This window comes from Rhea americana, unplaced genomic scaffold (assembly GCF_003343005.1).
Source record: "Rhea americana isolate MKP2758 unplaced genomic scaffold, rheAme1 scaffold_48, whole genome shotgun sequence".
Taxonomy (NCBI): Eukaryota; Metazoa; Chordata; class Aves; order Rheiformes; family Rheidae; genus Rhea; species Rhea americana.
Window position 1 is genome coordinate 2979214 of NW_028186623.1, and position 24053 is coordinate 3003266.

At 44.6% G+C, this 24053-nt stretch overlaps 2 protein-coding genes, 1 long non-coding RNA gene and 3 other non-coding genes across 8 annotated transcripts in view; 5 read left to right on the forward strand and 1 right to left on the reverse strand.

Moving 5' to 3' along the window:
• CLMP (CXADR like cell adhesion molecule) overlaps window positions 1-14447 on the forward strand; it is a 48121-nt gene extending 33674 nt beyond the window's left edge. Inside the window, exons 1-7 of one of the 3 annotated variants that reach the window (XR_014897251.1) lie at window positions 4745-5087; window positions 5808-6009; window positions 6823-6990; window positions 7384-7506; window positions 9142-9283; window positions 10738-13441; window positions 13476-14447. Coding sequence is in view for 2 of the 3 variants with exons in the window: in XM_085316811.1 (XP_085172937.1) it covers window positions 4761-5087; window positions 5808-6009; window positions 6823-6990; window positions 7384-7506; window positions 9142-9283; window positions 10738-11032 (1257 nt within the window). In the remaining variant the exon portion in view is untranslated. Of the gene's footprint in view, window positions 1-4744; window positions 5088-5807; window positions 6010-6822; window positions 6991-7383; window positions 7507-9141; window positions 9284-10737 lie in introns of those variants that run through there. The other 2 variants (XM_085316813.1, XM_085316811.1) reach the window with 2 other exon arrangements.
• A 2118-nt stretch (window positions 14448-16565) lies between these two features.
• On the reverse strand, window positions 16566-17790 carry LOC146589111 (uncharacterized). Its single transcript, XR_014897252.1, has 2 exons — window positions 17335-17790; window positions 16566-17236 (listed from the first exon to the last, which is right to left on the reverse strand). It is a non-coding gene; the product is annotated as an uncharacterized LOC146589111 (long non-coding RNA).
• Window positions 17791-18377: 587 nt separating this feature from the next.
• HSPA8 (heat shock protein family A (Hsp70) member 8) lies at window positions 18378-23749 on the forward strand. The gene is made up of 9 exons (XM_085316814.1): window positions 18378-18478; window positions 19412-19621; window positions 20120-20325; window positions 20415-20567; window positions 20663-21218; window positions 21548-21750; window positions 22060-22258; window positions 22549-22781; window positions 23297-23749. The coding sequence occupies exons 2-9, from the start codon at window positions 19417-19419 to the stop codon at window positions 23480-23482; spliced, it is 1941 nt and encodes a 646-aa protein (XP_085172940.1). The 5' UTR covers window positions 18378-18478; window positions 19412-19416; the 3' UTR covers window positions 23483-23749.
• LOC146589113 (small nucleolar RNA SNORD14) lies at window positions 21388-21478 on the forward strand. Its single transcript, XR_014897289.1, has one exon. It is a non-coding gene; the product is annotated as a small nucleolar RNA SNORD14 (small nucleolar RNA).
• On the forward strand, window positions 21873-21969 carry LOC146589114 (small nucleolar RNA SNORD14). Its single transcript, XR_014897288.1, has one exon. It is a non-coding gene; the product is annotated as a small nucleolar RNA SNORD14 (small nucleolar RNA).
• Window positions 22868-22964, forward strand: LOC146589115 (small nucleolar RNA SNORD14). Its single transcript, XR_014897287.1, has one exon. It is a non-coding gene; the product is annotated as a small nucleolar RNA SNORD14 (small nucleolar RNA).
• Window positions 23750-24053: the final 304 nt, after the last annotated feature.

The window sequence follows — 24053 nt, forward strand, 5'->3', positions numbered from 1 at the left end:
TTGACTTTTCCAAATAAACCTGGAAGCTGTGGGAATCCTTTTTGTGTCTGGTGCTAACACAGGATGTCTTGAGTCACAGGAAAATAGCAGGCTGTGTTTCTACTTCTGCTCCTGAGACATCACTGTCCTGAAATAGTTGGTCACAGATACCATCTCTGACAAAGCCAAAAATAAACTATGAAAAGTGTAGCTAAAGAATATGTTTCACAAGAGAAAACGAGAAGTTCCTGGAACAAGAGAAGTTTTTCAAGACCCATTTTAGGAGTTCATTTCTCAAATTATGTTGGTAGGTATGGTTTGGGCAACGTCTGCTAAGTTTCACTGCTCATTTTTCATATCTTGATCTCTGAATCTTTTCTAGGCCATTCCTTCTAGTTCTAGCAGTCAGTAGGTGATATAGCACAACTCATTATTTTTTTAAATGTGTAATCTATATTTAGCATTGCTCCCTAATTTAAGCACTCTTCTGAAGCTAATGAAAGATTTAAATCTGGAAGCTTTTTAGCTTTTAGCACATGAATTTGGCTATGAAAATATGTCAGCAAAATATTTATTTTAGTTCCATTCTGTGTGTTTGTCTTGCCAATCCGTGTTTACTCTGTGTTCTCAGTAGGTACATGCATTTGTGTATATACCTATTTATGGATGGGCATGCAGGTGGCCTGGGCTTCGTAATAGATATGCTGCATATGTATGAAAGCTCTTGTGTGCATGTACAGGATTCAGACGTGAAAATATTTCTTTGGGCAGACATAATTTGTGATGAGGCAAAGAAGCGCTATGGTCTGTGGCAGTACCCAGTTCCTGAGAGCGCAGCACTTGCTGCAGCACCCAGAACAGTTTTCTCCCTCTGTTTCAGAGGGCAGGGGCTTCTGATAATCAAACCCTCTTAAAGTATCTCACATACATTCAAAATCAGGAGTCACTTAGCAAAGTATTGAAGCGAGTTCTGGGGACTACTCTAAAGCTTAAATTTTGCTCTGCATGAGAAAAATGCAGGGTGTTGTTCTTAATGTTTCTTCCTTCAAAATCCGGGATGGATACATGGCAGAAGGGCCCCTATTTCTGACAGGGGTTAAAAATCCCTTTATGTCACCTGGTCAGATCTGTGCCCTTCTCCTGATAAATTTGCACTTGTGCTGTTAGGGTACTATCTGTTCAGGTGTGTCAGCTCTTGTGATTAAAATATCTGTTGCACTATAATCCTTGAATTTAAAATGGTTGGAATGAAAGACAAAAATCTCTCTCCCATGTCTGCAAGGCTTTGGGTAACTGAGATATTGTCTTATGAACAATAGTGCAAATGTTTGAACAATAAAATCATCCCGTATTCCCGTCCATACTGAACAAAGCACTGCGTAGTGCGTCAGCGAGACTGGCGCTGCGCTGAACACGGCTTTTTTTTTTTTTTTTTTTTTCTCCAAGCCTACGAGCTAATGCTTACATGGTGCAGAAACTGCTAGAGAGCCAGGGTTCCTGCTCCAGAGGAGAACCAAACCAGCCTCCCTCTGAAGTCGTGGGACGTAATCTGAGTAGGGTCTGAGTAAACCGAAGGAAGCAATTCCCAAGCTGGACTTTGTGGTGTAAGGAATGCCACACAGGATGCGTAAGGGGACGAGTGGCTCCATGAGAGGTTTTTTGGGCGAGGACTGTGCAGCCTGCTGCTTTCCTGCATTGCCGAGTGAGACCCTGGGGGGACGATTTGGGGAAAATCGTGTATTTCTTCATTTATTCATCTCATCGTTGATCGCTGTGCCCGGGTGCCGGCCCTCGGGCATTATTCTCCGCGGAGCCTCTGCCCTCGTGTGGCTGCCAAGCGCCTTGGGAGGGGAAGGTACAGAGCCAGCTCTGCACCCACCCGGGACAGCAGAAGTGCTTGCCCAGAGTAAACTGCTTTTCTAGCTAGCAAACATTTATCCTGGCAAGCGTGTTGAAGATGATGAGTGTTTGCTGCTGTAAGGGGCTGCCCACATGCTGACACAGTCATCTTTTATAACCATTGAAATAAAACTTTTTTTAAAAAAAAAAAAAAAAAGCTTAAACACTGTCAGCAGAGTTTTGTTTCTTCTTGCTTGATCTCATCTGCACCTGAATATGAAATAAAAAATTGTAGGGAATTAATTATTTGAGTAATAAACCCCCCGAAATCTAGAAGGGTGCTCAGATTTGTTATCTATTTATTTATTTATTTATTTATTTATTTGAGGTGTATGTTGTAAATCCCAGCACACATGCAAATGTTCATTTTCGTTTTGTTACTGCTTGCTACAGTGAGACCTACCGAAGCTTTAGAAAGGTGGAGGTCTGTTCACTGTGAGTTCTTTTCCAAACTTTGCATAGCCAGTTTCCATAAATAGCACCCTATACTGGGTATCTTTAATCAAAGAACTAATATTAACTAAAGGGACCAGCCTTTGAATAAGGTACAGTCAACTATCTCATGGAAACATAAGCACGAGACTTGCATGCAGGTTTGGTAAAGAGCTCATACTGGTACCTGTAACGACACAGCATGTAGTTCAGTGGTGAATCGACTGCAAATTATCTCAGATTGTGAGACTGCTGCGGAGGGAAAAATGGTGCTTTTGAAATGTGCAGTTGTTTTTATCTTATTGAATGCCTCTCAGATGTTACTCGTCCCTAGCAGACGAGCTTACGGGCAAAGGGCTTCTTCACAAATCCAGAGCATGTTTTCTGAGGGCACCAAGCCCAGACCAAGGTGTGGCCTAAGCCGGAGAGGAGGGGAAATGATGCTGTTGGGGCTCCCTCAAAATATAACTTATATTCCTGACGAAGGGTTGTAATGGCCAGAGAAGATGCTTGTTCTATAAAGGGTTCCCTGCAAGATGTGTGTGGAACTGGCATAGGATTTTGAAAAAGTTGCAGATGTGTGAACAGTTGCTGTAGTTGGCAGATCAATTAAACTCATTGATCAGTCCATCTAGTGAGTGTCAGTGTGTTAATGAGGGGAGCCCCCAGCAAAGCAGGCTCTAGGAGAAAGCAGACATTCATTTTTAGACAAAAATGTGTAATTGTATTTGGCAGATGGCACTTTGGGACTAGTGAATCCAGCGCTGAACTGGATTAATTTTCCCTTTAAAGAATGCAACTAATGTCGCTGAAAGGAAGCTTTCAAGCTCATTGATTCGTGTGGAGATCCATGTAGAGGAGGAGAGTTTAATCGTCTGCAGCACTCTACCTGTCTTAAAATTCTATGCATTTTTCTATGTGTGCATGCACATACAGCTGCATGCCTTCTGTAAAAGTATTTGGCAAATATTGATTTAAATATCAGAGAGAAGCTCAAGACCTGAGGGATGGTCATGCTGACAAGCTGGAGCCAGATCTCAGAATGAACGGGTAGAGGGGAGCGGATCGCTGTTTCTTAAACCAGGGTTGTTCATAAAGAAGCAATACAAGCCGAGGAAGTGTCACTTCTGATGTCATTTTTCTGCTTTCCTCATGTAAAGCTGAAGGAAAGGTTAAAGATCCACTTGGTCTGAATGCAAGTGCAGGAACAAATTTAGCGTATGTTTTTAGAGCTGCTTATCCTCTTGCCAGTTATTCTGCTATATAGTCACAGGACTGTGTGTTCAAATACATGTGTCTTCAGTGTTGCCGACACTCCCAGTCTTAATCTGTTTCGTAATTAGTCTTCGAATCAAGAGATTTAATTTCACTTTGTTTTACAGGAGAAGAAAATATTTTAGGCTTCCTTGCTGCACAGCAAAATTTAAGACCAACAGCCCAACAACACTCTAAAGATTCAAACACGAAAGGCAAATGACATTCATGCCACAGAAATCCATGTGGGAACTCAAATGGAAAATTTTTCATTAGGTTTCATTGCAGATCTAGAGGTGACTCTGACCTAAACACCCGGAATTTTCTATATCTGACCTTTGGGGCCAGTTTTAATCCAGCTTGAGCTGACCAGAACCCATCTGTTAACAAAACATGGCGACTTGCAAGGCCTCCGTGCGAATGCCTGATTCGGCTGAGTTTTAGCAGGGATATAGTTGTATTTCAGTGCAGCTGAATACAGCACAGCTTCAGTGTAAGGAAAAAAAAGAAAGGAAATAAAGTGTGGGTTTCAGCATGACTTATACTGTGCTGATTTAACACTGCTCTTTTCCTAGGGTGTGCCGTTTCCTGGTTCTGGTTTTAGGGAGGTATGTGTGTTTTGGGATTTATTCAGTAACTTTTATGAGGCTCAGATTCCCTCTAGTGGTTCAACGTGGGAACACTTCTTTTTTTTCCCCCTTGATAAACTGTTTGACACCTTCTGTTTTTTGATGCTGCTGCTCAACAACACGTCACTACCCTACTTGCACTGTGCCCTTCGTTAGGGTTAACCTTTTTGTTCCCACTCTGGTCTCTAATTCCCGGTGCTGAGATGCACACGAAGAGCATTCTCTAGCGCTAGGGATGAGGCTCCGAGCCTTGTCACGCTGGCACACGCGTAAAGCCATGGGCGCTGAATGTCTTCCAGGCTGAAACGATATTCACGAATGAAAGCAGTGAAAGGTGAAGGCAAAAACGAGGAAGTAATCTGGAATTTTGAGTTCATAGCTGATATAGGTGCATCTATGGCTTTCAAACTCCAAACTGCCTTCAGGGTGTTCAGACAAGTTTCACTGTGGCAAATAAATGTTAACAAAAGGTTTATGCGACTTTAGTATTGGCACATCTGGAGTGTGAAACCATCTGTTTTTCATACTTAAATACTAGTGTGAAACTAACTCCCTATGTATGTATAGATGTCCTCTTTAATCAGCTGCAATCTGTCCAGGAAGTCAAGCTGTTGGGTTTTCTCCTATGCTGTGAAGCAACTGAAAAAGAATGCGGAGAAATCTAAGGCAGCACCATTTGTCACGGCAGAGGTAAAGCCTTCATCTTGGCCTCTGATCGCCAACATCTGTCTTTCAGCTTCCTGTTCTGTTTGGATATCTGAGGCTCAGACTGAACTCAAGAGAGTGGCTGAAGAAAACGTGACTTTGCCCTGTCACCACCACCTGGGCCTCCTGGAGCAAAGAAGCTTGGATATCGAGTGGCTGCGGCACGTTTCTGAAACAGTACAAAAAGCAGTAGGTTCTCTTTAACCACAGCTTGTATCTGCTGAGAAAATCCCCTTACTTCTACGTTGACATCAAGAACAGGCATTAATCTGAAGAGATTTCTGTGTTCTTCCTTTTAAGTTATACTGTGGGAGTGAATAATGTTTAGAAAATATAACTGATTTAAAGAGATGTGAAATGTACAGAAGTTATTTGATATGGATGCGTCTTATATTGGAGCAGGTCCTGATATAATAGGGTTTGCTTTAAACCAACATCGTTAATCAGTTGTCTCTGGATCAACCTCAAAATAGCCCTCCAGGTTTTCAGAAATGACCTTGGGTTTTGTATGTCCAGTTTTTGAAACCTTTGTTTCAGAAAAAAAATAAAATAGAGTTTAGTACTTTTAAAAATCAGGGCTGAGGTAACTTAAATTCGTTTGCCAAAACTAGCCAAAACTAGAGGCCACTTTTGTATGCTGTGGCATAAGCTGATATCCATGCTGGGATGTGACACAAGTATAAATGCTCCAGCATAAACCTGTAGTGTAAATACCGTTTAGGTATGAGTCTCAAACATGGAATCTACATTTAATTTTCTCCTCTGCTACGGGCTTCCTGCGTGACCCTGGGTAAGTCATTTAGCCCTGCAAAAAATTTAGTCCGCAGTTTCTGGAAATGCTTTGCTTTTTGCTCCACATGTTGAAAGTAACACTAAACTGGCTGCTTGGTGACTGTTTCGCCTTATCAGGTAATCACTTACTCTGGAGGCCGCGTTTATGACGACCTGAATGAGGAACAGAAAGGCCGTGTTTCCTTCACTTCCAATTTTCTTGCTGGAGATGCATCCCTGAAGATCATATCCCTGCAGTCCAGTGATGCAGGAAAGTACATATGTAAAGTTAAAAATGCTGGGCAGTATGAATGGGCTCACGTCACCCTGAAGGTTGTAGGTAAGGTCATTTTGTTGTTCTTCCAAAGAAAAAAAGATCACTAGACTCATTTCCTGGAGGCAGATTTATTTCAGCAGGGTATAAATACACAAAGACATTTCATGATCAGATTTCACTGTCCAACTCCTTGTCTGTCTTTGCATTTTTTGGCAAAGGACTGGACACAGGAAGAGCTTAAAGAACCATTTGGCAGCAAAATCACTTGTAAAATCATATAAACTTTCCCAATTACACCTATGATCTTATCACAACCTAGAGCGATATCCCAGCTTAGCTGGTGATCGCCCTGTCCAGACCTCTCACTAAGGATTCTGGGTTCCTGTTCCAGGACTCCAAACTGGACCAAGTCAGGGAGGTGACCTGTAAACTGCAGGGGTTAGCATTTCTCTTCCTTGATTTCAGTTTATTGGTTGGCTTTTGCCACACATGCTGTCATCCCAGAGAAGAACTGTTGTGGCTTGCCAGATGCTGCGGGGAGGAGGAGGAAGAAATGGAGAAGTGGGAGGGAAAACATGTTCTCTAAATAGTACCTAAAGAAGGAATACAGTGAAACAACTGCACTGGTGCAAGTATTCGTGAGGCAAACTGCCCAAACCAAGTGTGGCATTTCTATGTCTATGGGCCAGCCAGCCCTGCTTCTTAGATGATGAAACTGCACAAAGTTACAGTTATGTCCTTTAGGAAACATTCCTGATGTTCTTGCTAATGCTCTCTAGAGAAGACTGCTCTCAGAAGCTGCTTGGTATGTGTCCTCTTGCCAAAGAAAGGTTACAGGTTGTGGCATTTGCATGACCTGTGTTCTGTTTCTTCCAGAGAAGCCTTCCAAGCCCAAATGCTGGCTAGAAGGAGAACTGCTGGAAGGGAAGGAACTTTCCTTGCAGTGTCGTTCTGCATCTGGCACTGCACCCATCTCCTACCGATGGCAGCGCTTAAGTGAGGATGAAGAGAGAGCTGAACATCTCCCACCTACATCAAGAGTCAGTAAGTAAGGTCATTTCCTCTTGGAGTATACTTGGGAAAGCCAGTTAACTGTATGCACTTGAACTCCTCTCTGGTCCTGACGCTAGAAGTCATCTGCCTGCCTTTAAATGGGAACACTTAGTGGCAGTGATAGCGATGGTATGCTGGTGCTTCTCGCTACTGCAGCTGGACAATGTGGTTCTAAAACAAGGGAGCGAATGAGTGTAAAGCGTTCACTGTTCTACCGAAGGTTGACAAATGATCTTTTATGAGGTATCGTTTACTTTTCTTGAGCTGATTTGACCTGGGAAATCTGTGTTGCTGTGTCCAGGTTCTGTGCCCTATTCACCATCATTTATAGCTTCCTAATTTAAAATTTTCTGATTAATCTTGCTGTTGTTTTTCCTATTTCAGATATATCTAATCCTGGGCAAGTCTTATTAAAGAATCTCACACAGATGAGTACAGGTTTATACCAATGTATTGCCACCAATGAGGCTGGACAAGAAAGCTGTGTTGTTCAGGTGACAGTGCAGCGTGAGTATCTGTGCATAACTAGTACTTGCACCACTCTGAGCAGCACTGCTTCCCAGCTGTCTTATCTCTGCTGATAAAATTCTCTGTGCCACACCTTTGCCCTTTCATATTTGAATCATATGAAGCAATTCTTATTTATTGCCCTCATGGTTGGTACAACATTCCTCAGGATAACCTAGAGTGGTGAATACCTTCAGGCTCAGACATCTTGGTCTGTTAGAAATACTAATTTTGAGAATAACTGATGGAGCACTAGGAAAAAAAGGCTGAGCTACAGAGTTTGCAGAGGCTGCAGCTTTTACTGGTACTTATGGCTTAAACGACTACATGATAAATTCCTGTCAAGTAAAAAATCTCAGCAGATAGTCCATCATTCCAGTTTCAAATTAAGCATCTCTCCTACCTGCGATCGTAAACTTACTAAAGGTAGCCTGAATAGGCTATTAGACATGAAATAACATGCAGAGTTAAAACACTACTCTTTACAGAATCTGTTTTACTCTACATTTAATAATTTCTGGCCTGAATACTAGAGATTACAATGTCGTGCACAGTTAATCACATCAAGAGTGTGTATGTGTCTAGGTACTAGTGCCTTTGCATATGCCTGCAAGGAAAAGGGTGGAGTTTAGCACTGCCACTGATGACAAATTCAAAAACTACCGTTCAGCCTGTTTTTAGATGCAGCTCTCAAGTGAGATCAGCAGGAGGTGGAACTCCTGTGATAAAGGTCCATTCATATGGTGGTCTCTTTTGTGGAAGTCCCACAGCTCTAAAATTTGTCTGCCCAGCCAGGGCAGAAATAACTGGAAATAGGGTCATGTAGCAAAGAAAGCCTGTTCCCCTCAGGCATTGAAATAAAAGCATCTGGGCAGCTTTTATGCCATTTGAACTGGTTTAAACCTTACTCTGAATCACTACACCCTCTGCAGGGATGAGCCTCAGGGGAACAAATTCCAGCCAAACCCAACTTAACCACTTTTAGATCAAAAGAAGTGTTTGTAGGGAAGCAACCAAGGGTTCACATGCATTAGAAAGCTTTGTCTCATTAACCTTGTTGTTCTAGATGAAAAATGCCCTGCACTGGCACAGTATGGTCTTCCTTTCCTCCTCCTGTATCTCCCTCAAGTCACTTTTTTCCCCCAGTTGAATAATTCATTTTGAAAGTGGACTGCAATCACTTCAGGGTGATTTGAGGGGAAAAACAATCCTCGTGGGGAAACATTCATACTTGAGACATACTCTTCTGCCTCTAGGACACTGCTTGGTGCCTGCCTTCAGATGTGGATTGCCCTGTCTTTTTACCTCTGTGCTGTCTGTGCCTGTGATCTTAGGAGAGGATTCCTCCTCCGCATTTAAATTCCGGAACACAGCCAGAAGGCACAGCACTTGTGATCCCACCCTTACAGAGCTGAGTACAGTTCTCAGTGTTAGTGCCCATGCTCAGTTTTAGAAACGCCTTAAGGTAAACTGGTTCAACCTCTGCACAAAGACATGCTTAAATAAGTAGATTAAAATGATACATTCTGTTCTGAGCTATACTCTGTATAAATCCTAGTGTGGGCTCAAATATGATGATATGGACCACAGTGAGAGTTTCCCTACTAACATATCCGTTTGTTTTCTGGACAACAGAGGCACAGAATATCGGCATGATCGCTGGAGCGGTTTGTGGAGTAGTGGTAGGACTTTCCCTCCTCCTTCTAGTGGTGAGGCTGACAATAAGGAGGAAAGAAAAAAAGAGATATGAAGAGGAGGAGGCCCCAAATGAAATCAGGTAACGCCTTTTATTGAATCCACCACCTCACACCCTTCCTTCTTGTAGTTTCACATAGATTCAGCATGATGCAAATTAACACAACTTTTCCAAGCTGTTTTAAGTAACCAAGTAACTTAGGTATAAGTGTCTGCAAAGGTTGTTCTAAAAAACTTGTATTCTCCCTGAAGTGTCATTGACAAGTATCTTGACTGTGAGAATTATCTTTGTGTAGACAAAAATAGATTAAATGTCATTTTCCAAGGAAAATGTAGAATAAAACCTAATAAAATTATATTAAATGCAATTTAATATAAAATTTCCTCTTTCTCGCTTCCAATTTTAATTACATTACCTTAGCCCTCTCCAGTACAGACTTTAACCCACCTGTCTGCTATGATTCTGTAAGATTTGTTTCTTTTAAATTTCAGTCTCTGTTGGGAATGCTGTGAGGCAGGCAGGTTCTCACAGTCTTCCTCGAGTCTTTCGAACAACTGTGCTTCTGGATATAGCTCAGGGTTGAAAATCCCCTGAGCGTCTGTGTGCAGAGTTGAGAAGCCTCGCCTTGAGCATGTGTACCAGGAATGCTGACGTGTGTTCTTCGAACTCATTCGTTAAATGTGTGTGAGGTCTGCCGCTCGCTCCTCTAAGCAGAGATTGGTCTCTAGCCAACTGAGCTTAAAGTTCTCAGGAAGGAAAGTGCTCGAAAAAGATATTTCCAGGAATGAGTTTTAGCTGCTCTTGCCCTTGAAGAACCCTATTGCTTTGTTGCATCCTCCTTTCTATTCGTAAAGGACCGTCTGTCCTCGTATGACATCTGTGTACCATTGAGCAAGAATCTCTGTAATCCATTCAGCAGCTGATCTCTCTGCCTGATGGCCAGGACACATACATAACTGGGAAGAAGCAGTTCTTTCCTCCCTGCCCTTTTTCTTGTTTTCTTTCCTTTCAAATCTTGGGTGCCAGTTTCCTTCCCTTTTTTGTGGTCTCAGCTTCAGCCTCTTGCATCAACTTTTTACCCGCATTTGGTACCTCTTTCTCTTCCTTTCTCTGGGCCCCGTTTTTGCGTTTCTTTTACTCCTCCCATTTTTACTAGTAGAAGAACCAGTCTCGGCTAGCTCTGTAGAGGTGATTTGTCATTATGGGAAAGAATTACAGAACAGATAGTTGTGTCTGAACTCTCTGCACTCATTCCACAGACCTCCTACCCCATACAAAGAGCCAGACGTGTGCAACATGTATTTCTAAACCATTCAGATGATAGCTCTGCAGAGCCAGAGGGAGTTCAAGCCACACAGTTATGGAGGACAGAATTTGGAAGACCCGGGCCTTGCTCAGCCTGCTGGGCAAATATGCCCTGGGTGATGTACAACTTCAATGAACAACTGCTCGTTGCAGCAGCAATTTAGTCTGGTAAAACGTATTAATGTTTCTGTACTCAAGGTTTTTGAACCCTGTTATCTGTTTGATTGCAGGGAAGATGCAGAGGCTCCCAAAGCCCATCTGGTCAAGCCCAGTTCCTCTTCCTCTGGTTCCAGGAGCTCACGTTCAGGTTCCTCCTCAACCAGGTCGACAGCCAACAGTGCCTCTCGCAGCCAACGGACTTTGTCAACGGAAGCTACTCCTCATCTAACTCCTCCCCAATACAGCCAGAAGGAGATGGAGGGAAGGGAAACTGAGCCAAAGAAAGTTGACTACGCTAACTTGATGAAAATGGGAGCCACGTTGGTCATGGTGCCTGCCCAAAGCCGAGCGTTCCAGACCGTGTGACTGCTCACCAGCTGCCTGGAGAGTCCTGCCATCCAGAAACACTTCACATACCACCAGCCACCTAAGAATAGTTAGATTAGCTTGTTACCTTCCTAGTCAGCTTATTTTTAATCACTTCTGATTATTCACACCACAAGAAGCCCTCCCACTCAAATCTGTCTTACATCTTCCTGCACTGAGGTTCTGATACAAATTCTTTTTTTTTCTTAAGATAAGTTTGAGGAAAAGGGAGCCTTCTTTTTAAATTAACTCTTTATGAAATGGAACATCAAGCATTTTAAAACTACAGCTGAAAAATGTCAGCTAAGCGCTGTATAAATGAAATGAAACCAAACCTCAGGATTTTTTAAAAGGGATCAACAAAGGCAAAAAGGCGTACAGTGTTATAATGAGGTTTATGGGGAGGGGAATGTCTTTTGTGCTGGCTTTGGTGAACTTTCTAAAAGAACCATCGTCTAACCTGAAGTTTTTGAGACAGCTTCTCCACTGAGGATTGTCCACTGAGACCTCAAGGGAACTTATAGCTGCCTCATGATTTCTGCATTCGGTCTCCTAGTGAAATACATTTGGAGGCTGTTAACTGATTCAAAAAGGTCCAGAGATGCAGCATTAAGGTATGTGTCTGAACAAACCTCTCTACTAAAAAAAGGACCCTTCGTGTCAAGGAAACAGGTGCTTAATTGCCAGAATAAACTTAATGCCAATAGATACGGCCAGGAGCCTGATTCTGCTCTTATGGTCAGCACTGTAAATCAGCAGTAACTCCGCTGGAGTTCTGTCTGTGTCAAATGAGCCTTAGTGAGATGAGAATCAGATGCTGAATCCAAAATGAAGGCAGCACCTCAAGAAGTAAGGGCCACTAATCTGCTAAAAAAAAAAAAAAAAAAAAAAAAGCCCTGGAAGAAGCATTTAGAAGGTATTTTTTCTCTTGCTATCTGTGAATTCGACAGTTCTGGGATGAGCCATGCTGTACGAGCCTTAAGGGGAGCTCTTCTCAAGGCTGACTGAACAGCATCCTTAAACTGACCTTCAGGAAACCCAGGTAAGAGCGGACTGACAGAGCACATTGTGAGGAAAATACACCAGGGCTGAGAAAACAAATGCAAAATTAATGGAAGGAAATGTCTGTGTGTATTGTCCCATTTTCCATCAAGCACTGGGCCTCGTTCCATTATTGAGGCTTAAAGTTTAGCAGGATTCAAACAAGCAAGAATAACACAAATATTTTCTGTGATTAAATTAGCCAAAATAAACATTTATAAGGGATATAAAGCCTTATACTTCAAGTTGAAAGCCAAACAAGAAATGGTGCGAGATAGGGACAGGCTTCTGCAGGCAGATGCTCCTGTAACTTTCTCTCGTTTACACTTTCCTCTGAAAGACTTGGCTCTGGCCACTGCTACACACAAGATACTGAGCTTGTAGACCCTAAATTCTTCTACTCTTAAACTGATGATTTTCTATATGGCCTGATTTTTTATTTGAGGAGGGAGGGAAGGTTTTCTTCAGTTTGTGGAAGGACTGCACAGGAGACGGATCAGCACAGAAGAACGACAAATCTATAAATGTGTCATGCCGGGGATGATAATTAACATCCTTCTCTGACTGAGGCCCAGCGTTCTGGCTTCTTCGATTGAGAACTTAAAAAATACTTGCTATAATTTCTCCAGGTGTACCAAAATCTGATCAAAACCGAACCTTGCATTTTTACTTCCTTATGGGAAATAGTCTTGCAAAGCAACTTGCCCTATACTTTCTGAGAGCTTCACTTAGTAGCAGTCACCCATTCTCCTCATGCGCATTAACATGTAACTTGATCTCTATACTCGAGAGTCAACCTAACTGCCCGTAGTAGGATAGAGTACCAATCTGTTGTGTAAGGGAAGCAGTCTTGGGTCACCGATTTAAACGAAGGAACTCTCTGGTATTAGACATCTGATAAGCTTCTATTTTTAAGAAAGCTCCTGGTATTGAACATTATGTCATTTTATCTAGGCGCTTGCCCTGGATACTCCGGAGGCATGTTCCTGGCTCAGCCATGTCTTGGTAGATGGTTGTGGCTGTTGCCATTTGGAAGAAGTGGCTGTATGTGTCTGGGACTCCTCTGCAGTTTGCTCTTTTGCTGGGCCCTGAAGGCCTACGTCCTCCAAACCGCTTGCAGGACACTCCGGAGCTGGAAAAGTCCTGAACAAGACCATGAGCAGGACTTCTTAAGCAGCTTGTGGCTTTTATGATGGCTTGCTGTTCAGGAGTGAACGCTACCTGTGTTCCCTCAGTGGATTTTCTGAGGATATGTATTCTATGCATACACAAATGAGCAAATTTCTCATTGAAGAACACGTGCACAAGCAACCAGACGCTTATTATCATAAAATAAGGGTAACAAATCTAACAGTTGAGCTGGCTAAGGTCTAGGTACAAAATACTTGTTTCTGAGTGATAGGCCAGATTTGCCATAGCTAAGTGAAGGATTCTCTTATCTGCAGCCTAGAGGCCAGCTATGAGAATTTGACCAGCCAGCTCCCGGCAGTCTCTTTCCTGGGGGCCTTTGGGAATAGGCTGCAGGACAGATGAGCCACGGCAGCCATCTCCTGGCTTTCAACTTCCCTGGAGCAGGGAAGTCGCTCACTGTCATATGAGGTGCCTGTCCGATGCATGGGAGAAAAGGTTTATGGACTTCACGGAAAAGAGGTTAGTTGGGAGCCACTGGGGAGCCTGGTGTGTCATCTTTCCCAGCCTTTGTCAGGAAGGAGGAAGCAGGCTACGCGCATGCTGGCTATCCGTGCATACACTGATGGCACTGTATATACAGCATGGGTCAGGAAAGGCACCGCGGTGCTCTGCCGCCGTGGACAAAAAGTGTGGGCGTCACTGTGATTTAAAACTGCAAAGTCTGAAGTGCTGTGGTGCTTTTCAGACCGCACATCGGTGATCTCGCAGGCAACCACAACTCAGTCTGATACTTCAGTTGCTAACAGGAAACCAAAAAAGGGCAAAGTTCCTTACTCCAAGGAAATACAAGAAAGAGATGGTTTCAAAGGTGTACTTTATTTTCAAAGGGACATTTTCTGAGCGCCAGATGACAGCATCAGGAGTTTTACAAGGGAAGCAAATGAACCCTAAGCCAAACTCTGTTTTGTAAAATAGTGTATTTAAAGCATTTACTGTCATATACCAATTATTACTAGAGTGTGACTACACGCATACAATCTTATGTAGCTTTCTTTTGTTTCTCAGCAGCTAAGCTGAGCTTACATTTCTCTTTTACCTGCTATAATTGGTGTACTAGTACTGTGTCTGAACAACTTGGAGGAAAGCAAATATTTATTACAGATTCCTTTGAATCAATGATTTCATAATTTTTGTTGTTTTATAAATAAATACGCTGCAGCAGAAGTGCTACAGCTCAACTTGATTTGTACTAGTGCTCCATCTTCTGTGCTATAATATGCTACACACGCTAAATTAAAGGAAAAAGGTACGGAAGCAAAAATACCATTTTTAAGCTAATAAGGATTGTGTGTATGTTTACAATGTCTGGAAACTGCAGGCCAGTCTCATCTTATCCTGGGGATTCTTTTTTTCAGTCTAGATTACAAGACACAGTATGAAATATGATGTAGGATCTTGTATGTATTCAAGTAAATGGGGTTTTGACTTCCATGCTATTTCACGCAAGACGGTTTGGCTGAAGAATGTAGATACTTCAAGCTAATATGGTAAATACTGCCAGTGCAGACACAGCACAGATAAAAATCTAACACTTATATCCTACTCCTGCATATGCAGCCTTAGTTCTGAACCACCCTGTGTATTTCAGTTTGTCTCCTAAACGGTGTGAGACAATGAAACCTTTAAAACCTAAGAGCTATGTACAGACAGTTTAGATCTTGCTTACAGATAAATGTTTTGAACCAGCTAACAGGAATCTCTAGTCACAGAGATGTAGGTGGAATTTAGACTAAGTATAATTATGGTTGACTTCTATTGTAATGGTTCAGCCTTCTTTCCCCAGGGCGCTTCATGCAGAGGTCTCCTAACATCAGCAATCTTCTCTGCAGAAGGCTGCGAATAAAAGTTGCACCACAGTAGGCTGCACCACAAGGACAGCACAGCTGTCCGATAGGTGTGTCCTCCTCCTATCTCCCTGATTCATGAGGAAGGGCTTTTACTGCCTCCCTCCCCAGGCAACAACACCCAAACTTCTGATTAGGTGACATGCATTTCAAATGGAGTTGTGCAATTGCATGCTGTTGTACAGTATCAGGAATCTTGGGTTATTTTTAACCTGGACCAGCTCCTACTGACGTACTGGAGAGGGATAAAACAATGGGAAAGATGATCTTGGAAAGGGGAGCACTGCCATAGAAATGCATGATTTTCAGACTTCAACTGGGCTGTGCAGATGTTGCTATTATATAAATAACAAATGCTATTATCATGAAAAGGAAGCACGCCTTTACCAGTCTCTGCTCTCTTTCCAATTCTGTTTTAACAGTTAAAAGAAGCAGCCTTTAATCTAAGGTACCAAACTGGCTTCAGAAAACAATGTTGGAATTCATGATTAAAAACAAAAATAAGAAAAAAAAACACCAGAACATTTCTCATTGCCTAGCCTACTGGGCCTTAATTTGTCTGACTTGCACCTATGTCAAGTACATTAACAGCCCTTAATATCTATTGTAATGAGTTGGTTGCCTGACTGCCCTCCTCTCTATACTATCTTTTTTCAGGTTGCTCCCACCTGCCATTAGTCAGCTGTGAGAAGTAAGGCTGCACATCTGAGTGCTACTCTTTTTAATATCAAGGTGCTAATGGTGCTATTCTTAGGTCCTACTGAAATTCTGCTTGTGATTTAAAAAAACAGTATTAGTAATTTAAAAAAAGCAGAGACAACCCCTTGCTAACAACATGGTCCTCGTGAGACTCGATACATGGTGTATTCAGTGCAAGAGTTAGCACTGTATGGCTGAGAAGCATCTTCCAGGTAGCACAGAAAGAAATTCAGAGCTCCAAGACCTGTACTCTGGACAGGGCGGAGCGTGCTTTGCATGCCATACTTGGTCCGCAAAGGGGCTGTGGTTCATGTTGCCTTCCACACCCCTATCTTTAAAGGCAAAGGAGAGTGACAGCCCTTTCCTCTCCTTCCACTGTCCTGTTGTACCTCCTGCCTCTCTAATATTGCATCCCCAGGTGTCAACCCCAAACTATGCCTTGTGTGAGAGGACCCAGGGGTCCCAATTCAGGTTCCAGCACCGACCATGGCATAGCAGAGAAAATGTACAAGCCACAAACTACTGCTTGACCCAAGTGACTTCCTGTCCATCAGCATACCCACACTGTCAGCTGCATGCCGGCTCCTATCTGGTGCTGGGTGACAAGAATTACTGCACATTAGTGGTCTGATAAGTTACCAACTGTCAGCTGATCCAAGGGAACTGCATCATATTCCCTGGTAGAGGTAACTCAAAATTGATGTGAAAAGATAAGTTAATGTACATGTGTCTCAGGATATAGGTGTGCACACAGGAAGTCATCACAAAGAGCCATTTAATTGGGACGAAGTTTGAAATGTTTTGAGCTCCCTGCAAGGACTAGAATTTTAGCCATTAATAGGAGTGTTTTTTTCTGGGCCAGGAAGGTGTACAGCATTGAGAGCACCAGAAATGGTTTTCTACATTGTTCCAGTTTTACACTGCGGAGTCTCCTTTTGCACTTTTTCCCCGCTGCACAATTTCACAGTCTGGCAAGGATACAGGTTTTGTTTAGCCCTTCTGCTTGTGAACTCGCTCTGACATTTCCATGTGGCCTTTTATGTCACGTAAACATCTGCCGCAACTCGCAGCACTGCTGATGGGGCCCGGCCTTAGGTGGTTTATGACCTCTGATCGGCTTTCAGCCTAGGGCTCCGAGACCAGCTGAGCGTTTGCGGCCGTCCATCTGCTCGCTGGATCCCAAAGGAACGGCGATGGTTTTCCGCCGATGGTCTGGACCTCTACTTCCTTTCTGCTGAAATAAGTCATGTTGATAGCACACCCAAGGAGAAGTGAGCAGCACTGACGCATGCTGAGGTATCGCAATACCCCTCAGCTCAGCGTGTTACCTCAGCCAGGCACGAACAGCACCCATTATAAGCATGAGAAACTCAGCAAGGATTCATGAAGGATTAAAAAGTCGGCTCCTAGAGAGGCCAGATTCTCCTCCCTGGAGGAAAGGCAATGTCACCCTAGAAGAACTTAAACAAGGTGGTTTCCTCCAAGCGAGCAAGAATCAGGATTTGTCGAGAAAGCAGAGAACCTCACCTTTTACCTTGCGAAACAGAAAACAGGAAAAGTTAGGCTTGCAACACCGCTAGGAAAAATTATCACATTCAGCGATGTTCAGTGAGGCAAGTCTTTGAAAGCACGGGGCAATGAGGTGTAAGAACAGCACATGCATTAAAAAACAGCAAACATTTACAAATACTATCATTTTTCTTGAGGCAGAAAGTGATCCCTGGCCGTTTGTCACAGGGTAGGCCCTCTCCACGTCTGGCCCGTGCTGCTAGTTCCCACTGGCTGCATTTTCCTCTCAGAAAAAAGCCTAATGATCTTTGCCTGGACTGAATTTCATCTCTGCAAAGATTTAACACAGTACACGCGTACTTGATTCGCGTGCCGTTAGTTCTGCTGAGACGCCGAGCCTGCTAAGTGTGTGCCCAGCGGTGGCCCTCCCGCAGCGGCCGGGCCGGGCCGGGCCATGCCTCGGCAAGGACCCGCTCCCCCCTCCCCGCATGGCATCCTCCATCTTGTCTTCCTCCCGCTCCCCCCTTCTCCCCCCCTCCCCCGCTTAGCCTGCCACCCTCTATGCAAACGACCCCCGCGGCAGCGCGATCTGATTGGTCGGCGCCGCGGCGGCGCGCCCCTCCGCGCCTTCCCCCCCGCGCTGGAAATATGCGAACCAATCTCCCAGCGCCGTGCCGCGATTGGCTGCGATTCGCGCTCTGGCGCGCTTTTCCTGCCTCCGCCTACGCCTTCAGTCTTCGCTCACCAGCGACGTCACCGTCATGCAAATATAGCGGCCGCAGAAGGGTTCTCATTGGCTCCCGCGCACCCGAAGCGCCACCCCCTACCTAGCGGGAGGGGGATGAGAGGAGGGAAGCGGTAAATGATGGGGGGAAAAGAAGGGAAAACGCATGAAGGTTCGAGAATGCCGGCCGGCGGGCGGGCACGCCCCCTTCCTGTGTGCGTCACCAAGGGCGCGGGTTCCGGCGGGCGGCCATTGGCGGGAAGGAGTGCAGGGAGCGCGAGCGGATTGGCTGGAGCGGTGAGCAGGGGCGGGCGCTTCTGGAAGGTTCTGCAGGCGTATATAAAGACGCCGGGGCGGGAGGCGACCGCTCTCATTCAGCAGCAACCTTTGCGGAGCGGGTTTTTGTTTGCGCACCTGGGGCTGTTCCGCGCCGCTCAGGTAACGGGGGGTGCCGCCCTGGCGGGGGCAGGCGGCTGCCTGGGGGAGTGGGGAGCCCGAGCTTGAAGCTGGAGTCTGTCTTGTTCGAAGTGGAGGGTGCCTTTGCCCGCGGGAGGGCCTGCGGGGGGCGAGGCAGGGGTTGGGGGCGCCATTTTGCCACAGCGCCGATAATTTTCCTTGGTCAGCTGCAGGGCAGCAGAAACTTCGATGAGGCTTATTGCTTCATTTCTCCCCCAATTCTGCAGCTTCACGGCTGCGTTTCTTCTTCCTTCCATGTTCCTGGGCGTTCTTGCGGCAATTTAGAGAAGGGGAGTGTGGGGAAGGTGAGGGTGCTTGGCGCCTATATCGCCTCTAGCTGAGGTAGCTGGAGGCGGGGGGGGGCAGGGGAGGAGGGTGGGGGGGAGGGGGCAATGCTCGTGGGGCGGCTGGGGCATGCTGGGGGCTGTAGTCACTGGGAGGAGGAGTGGTCTTGCCGGGTCACCACGTGGTGGGAGTGGGAGGCCCGGGCAGGGGGAGGCGGGAGCAGTCGGCATCTCCCTGCTCGGTGCTGGGTGGGCTGGTGCTGGGGCCGTGCCAGGCCACGTGGCCCAGGAAGCTCAGCCCATGCGAGGTGGAGGCTATGTTTCCCGGCATGCAATGTGTGTGTCTTGCACCACGTGATCTGTGTGGGGCGTTGAACGATGGGATATGGAGTTCGGGGCCACGTGCTTAAGCACGTGGTTGGGTTTTTCACTTCCACGGTTTAACGGAAAGACACTCCGCTTACATCTATGTGCTGTAAAAAGCAATTACTGATACAATACGGAATACCACAGCATTCAACGCTCAGGTTTTGAGATGTAGTTACCGTGGAAGATTTTAATTCTTGATGAGCTGTATCATGTAGGTGGCAGCTTGTAAAAAAGGCCTTAACATTCAATTATTTATTTTCAGACAAAATGTCGAAGGGACCAGCTGTCGGAATTGATCTTGGCACCACCTATTCCTGTGTTGGTGTATTCCAACATGGGAAGGTGGAAATCATTGCCAATGATCAGGGTAACAGGACCACGCCAAGCTACGTTGCCTTCACAGACACGGAGAGGTTAATTGGTGATGCTGCAAAGAACCAAGTTGCAATGAATCCAACCAACACGGTCTTTGGTGAGTAGGCTTGTGTTAACTCTATATGAATTTACAGCGGGTAGCATGGTCAAGTTTCATGTTGGGAGCTTAACTGACTAATGAACATAGGTAGTATGACAGTGAGTAGTGAGTTCTTACATTAAGCATTGGGAATGCATACGCCATACAGTGAAAGGCTTGCTTTGCTGATGCTGAATTTGTACTTGCAGCAATTACAGTATTAGGTGGCTGTGACAAAATGTTCTAGTCTTAATTTCCAGGCAGCACTAAAATTTTCTTGTTGCCAGAACTGCAAAAGTTACATATGGGTTGCAGTTAGGCCTGTGAGTTTAGTGATGTGGGTTTGTATACTTCTAAGTTGCAGCTTGCTTACCAGTGCTTAAAATGAAATCTTGGTAAGGCATCAGTAATTTAGGTTGACAGCTTTTAGGTTTTTTCGCCTTGTTTTTTAGGGAGAGTTTCTGATGCTTTTCTGTTGTGACTGAAGAGGCTTATTGTAGTTCATTATTTTTCTAGATGCAAAACGGTTGATTGGGCGTAGGTTTGATGATTCTGTTGTCCAGTCTGATATGAAGCACTGGCCTTTCACGGTGGTGAATGATGCTGGCAGACCAAAAGTCCAGGTGGAGTACAAAGGAGAGACCAAGAGTTTCTACCCAGAAGAAATTTCTTCAATGGTCTTAACCAAAATGAAGGAAATTGCAGAAGCATATCTTGGAAAGGTAAGGCGTAGGATTTCTCAGGGAATGGAACAAAATTTTACGTGTACGGGTATTATGTACAATTCATTGTTCTGTTTGCTTTGTTCTAGACTGTTACAAATGCTGTTGTCACTGTCCCAGCCTATTTCAATGACTCTCAGCGCCAGGCTACGAAGGATGCTGGAACCATTGCAGGGCTCAATGTACTTAGAATTATCAATGAGCCAACTGCTGCTGCTATTGCTTATGGTTTGGACAAGAAGGTAAGCTATGCAATTGCGGTTTCTGACTAATAAAAGTGCTGGGCTAACAGTAGAAAGATTACAGTTGCATTATAAATGGGAAACTTCTCTTGCAGGTTGGTGCTGAAAGGAACGTTCTTATATTTGACCTTGGAGGTGGCACCTTTGATGTGTCAATTCTGACTATCGAAGATGGCATCTTCGAGGTGAAGTCCACTGCAGGTGATACTCACTTGGGTGGAGAAGATTTCGATAACCGTATGGTCAACCACTTCATTGCTGAATTCAAGCGCAAGCACAAGAAAGATATTAGTGAGAACAAGAGAGCAGTTCGTCGCCTCCGCACTGCATGTGAACGTGCAAAGCGTACCCTCTCTTCTAGCACTCAGGCCAGTATTGAAATTGATTCTCTCTATGAGGGCATTGACTTCTACACATCCATTACCAGAGCTCGTTTTGAAGAGCTGAATGCTGACCTGTTCCGTGGCACCCTGGATCCTGTGGAAAAGGCCCTGAGGGATGCCAAACTAGACAAATCACAGATTCACGACATCGTGTTGGTCGGTGGGTCTACTCGTATCCCAAAGATTCAGAAACTGCTGCAGGATTTCTTCAATGGCAAAGAGTTGAACAAGAGTATCAATCCTGATGAAGCTGTGGCTTATGGTGCAGGTAATAATAGCTGTCTAAGTTGTATTTTCTTCTGTTTTTTGCATATTAATAGCTGGAGTTGGGTGGAGTTGTGATAAGCTGACAGCTGAGCTGTATCGGCATCATTGGTGCAGGCCCTGAGTTCTGCACCTGGATCAGTAAGCCTCCTAAGGCAGTTAGCTATTTCTACTTGCAATGATGAATCAGATTCCAAAGCCATTCGTAGTTTCCACCAGAAGTCTACTAATGATGGCCAAAATCTTCCTTGGATGTCTGAGCGAGCTGTTGGGGTGGCTACAGTGTGAGGTATTTCTGTTGCAGGATTCTTAACTTGTACTCTTTCTTACTAGCTGTTCAGGCTGCTATTCTGTCTGGTGACAAATCTGAGAACGTACAGGATCTGCTGCTCTTGGATGTGACACCTCTGTCTCTTGGTATTGAGACTGCTGGAGGTGTGATGACAGTCCTGATCAAACGAAATACTACCATCCCTACCAAGCAGACTCAGACGTTCACTACCTACTCTGACAACCAACCTGGAGTGCTTATCCAGGTAGGTGAGCAATGCTGAGGTGACCTGGTGGGCTTGCTCCAGTAATCTTCAGATACTGAGCACTTCAGGCATTGGGCAGATGGCTTTCTTGCAGTTCAGAAATGATGGCAGTTAATACTTGGTTGCAATGATGAAAGTGATTCCAAAGCCATTCGTAGTTTCCACCAGAAGTCGAAAGACTTATGTTGGTCCAAGTACCTTCCTTGGATGTCTGAGCGACCCGTGATACTTCAGGATAGAAGCTGTTAAAGCTTAAATTGCTAAGGGGTGAAATTTTAAAATACATGCTCTGTTCTGGTTTTCTTCTAGGTATATGAAGGGGAACGAGCTATGACTAAGGACAACAACTTGCTGGGCAAGTTTGAGCTGACTGGTATTCCCCCTGCTCCCAGAGGTGTACCTCAGATTGAAGTAACCTTTGATATTGATGCCAATGGCATCCTAAATGTGTCTGCTGTGGACAAGAGCACTGGCAAGGAGAACAAGATAACAATAACAAATGACAAGGGTAAGTATTGAATGTTCCTGAGGGTGGAAACTGCCCAGCTGCTTATGGTTTGTAAAGAAAATCTATTTTAGCTTTACCAAAACAGGCTGTAATTTTTATTACAGCTATGTAGCTTGTGTTTTTAATGCAGTTAGCCCTATATTTATCAGGAAGCCCAAGATACAGGCACCTGAAGTTTGTGGACCTTCATACTGGCTTAGTGCAGAATTTGCCTAGGAGAACATGCACAGAATTTCTCTGCTAAAAAGAAGTGGCTCAACCATAATGTGAAATGTGGTTGCGTTCTACAGGCCGCCTGAGCAAGGAGGACATTGAACGCATGGTTCAGGAAGCAGAGAAATACAAAGCAGAAGATGAGAAGCAGCGTGATAAGGTATCTTCTAAGAACTCCCTGGAATCTTACGCATTCAACATGAAAGCTACTGTTGAAGATGAGAAGCTCCAGGGCAAGATCTCTGATGAGGACAAACAGAAAATCCTGGACAAATGCAATGAAATCATCAACTGGCTGGACAAGAATCAGGTATGTTCCCCCCCCCCCCCTCGCCAAACAGTGTTGACTTCTAGCATGTTTGACCTACAAAGTAAGTTCACTGTATGGAGAACTGGTTGCAATGATGAAAGTGATTCCAAAGCCATTCGTAGTTTCCACCAGAAGTCGAAAGACTTGTGTTGGCTTAAGTACCTTCCTTGGATGTCTGAGCGACCACAGACTGTCAAAGCACGGGGCTTTCTCTTCCTCCCGGGTCAGGCTGGTTAGCTTGCAAGTGTGGCCTTACGTGATCATGTTACTTCAGGAGCAGTTTAAGCTCCAAAACCTGTTCAAAGGAGTCTTGGAAAGAGGTTTGTTGCATTGGAACTAAACCAAGGGGAAGTGAGAACTGCTCTTCAGCTAGCCCACCCCAGACTACACCCCCTGGTTCTGAAAGGTGGGCTTTTGTTAGCTGAGACTCCAAATAGTTAAGCAGTGTGGTGCCAGTTAACTTCCAGACTGTGCATGTCAGTATAGTGGGTACTGAGCTATTTCTTCTTTTCCAGACGGCTGAGAAGGAGGAGTTTGAGCACCAGCAGAAGGAGCTGGAGAAGGTGTGCAACCCTATCATCACAAAGCTGTACCAGAGTGCAGGAGGCATGCCAGGTGGGATGCCTGGTGGATTCCCTGGTGGTGGAGCACCTCCATCTGGGGGAGCTTCTTCTGGACCAACCATTGAAGAGGTTGACTAAAGACACTGGGAAATGCATTCCACTAGCAGTTAGTATTGGAGGACCCCCAAACGGGGGTTAGACTGAAGGACCCAAAATTGTAGGCACATCTGGGTATATTGCCAGATAAACTCCATAACTGAGCTGCTGTAAAAAAATTTCTGGGCATTTTAAATACTTGAACATGTGCACAGGAGGAGAGATGAATACCATTGCACTTTACAGTACTGTAAACAAGTGGAAATGCAATTCATGTCCTAAGGAATAAAAACTATTTAATGGGCATCACACTGGATCTTTGTTCCATTTTTTTGGGGGGGGGGGGGTACAGGTGTGCGTTAAATCTGTTGGGGGGATTCAATACTACACAGGAAGGACATACTACTTCCAGCTGTAGCTGAGTAATCCTTTCACCAGGAGCATTCATACAGACTGACATCTAGTGCCTAAAAGTTCTTCAGTGATTTCTTAGCTCTTGCATTCCAGCTAGAAGAAGTTTTAGAGCTGTAGTGAACTAAAAAGCAAGACTCCAAATTCTGAAAGGCCCGCTGTTAAAACTGCATGCTAAAACCACATCAGAGGTGCTGTAGGC

Bases quoted from the DNA above. Each gene is read 5' to 3' on its own strand.
- HSPA8 (XM_085316814.1), top strand. From the start codon at position 19,417: ATGTCGAAGGGACCAGCTGTCGGAATTGATCTTGGCACCACCTATTCC. The intron at 20,326-20,414 runs GTAAGGCGTAGG...GCTTTGTTCTAG, and splicing joins CAGAAGCATATCTTGGAAAG to ACTGTTACAAATGCTGTTGT. The intron at 20,568-20,662 runs GTAAGCTATGCA...CTTCTCTTGCAG, and splicing joins CTTATGGTTTGGACAAGAAG to GTTGGTGCTGAAAGGAACGT.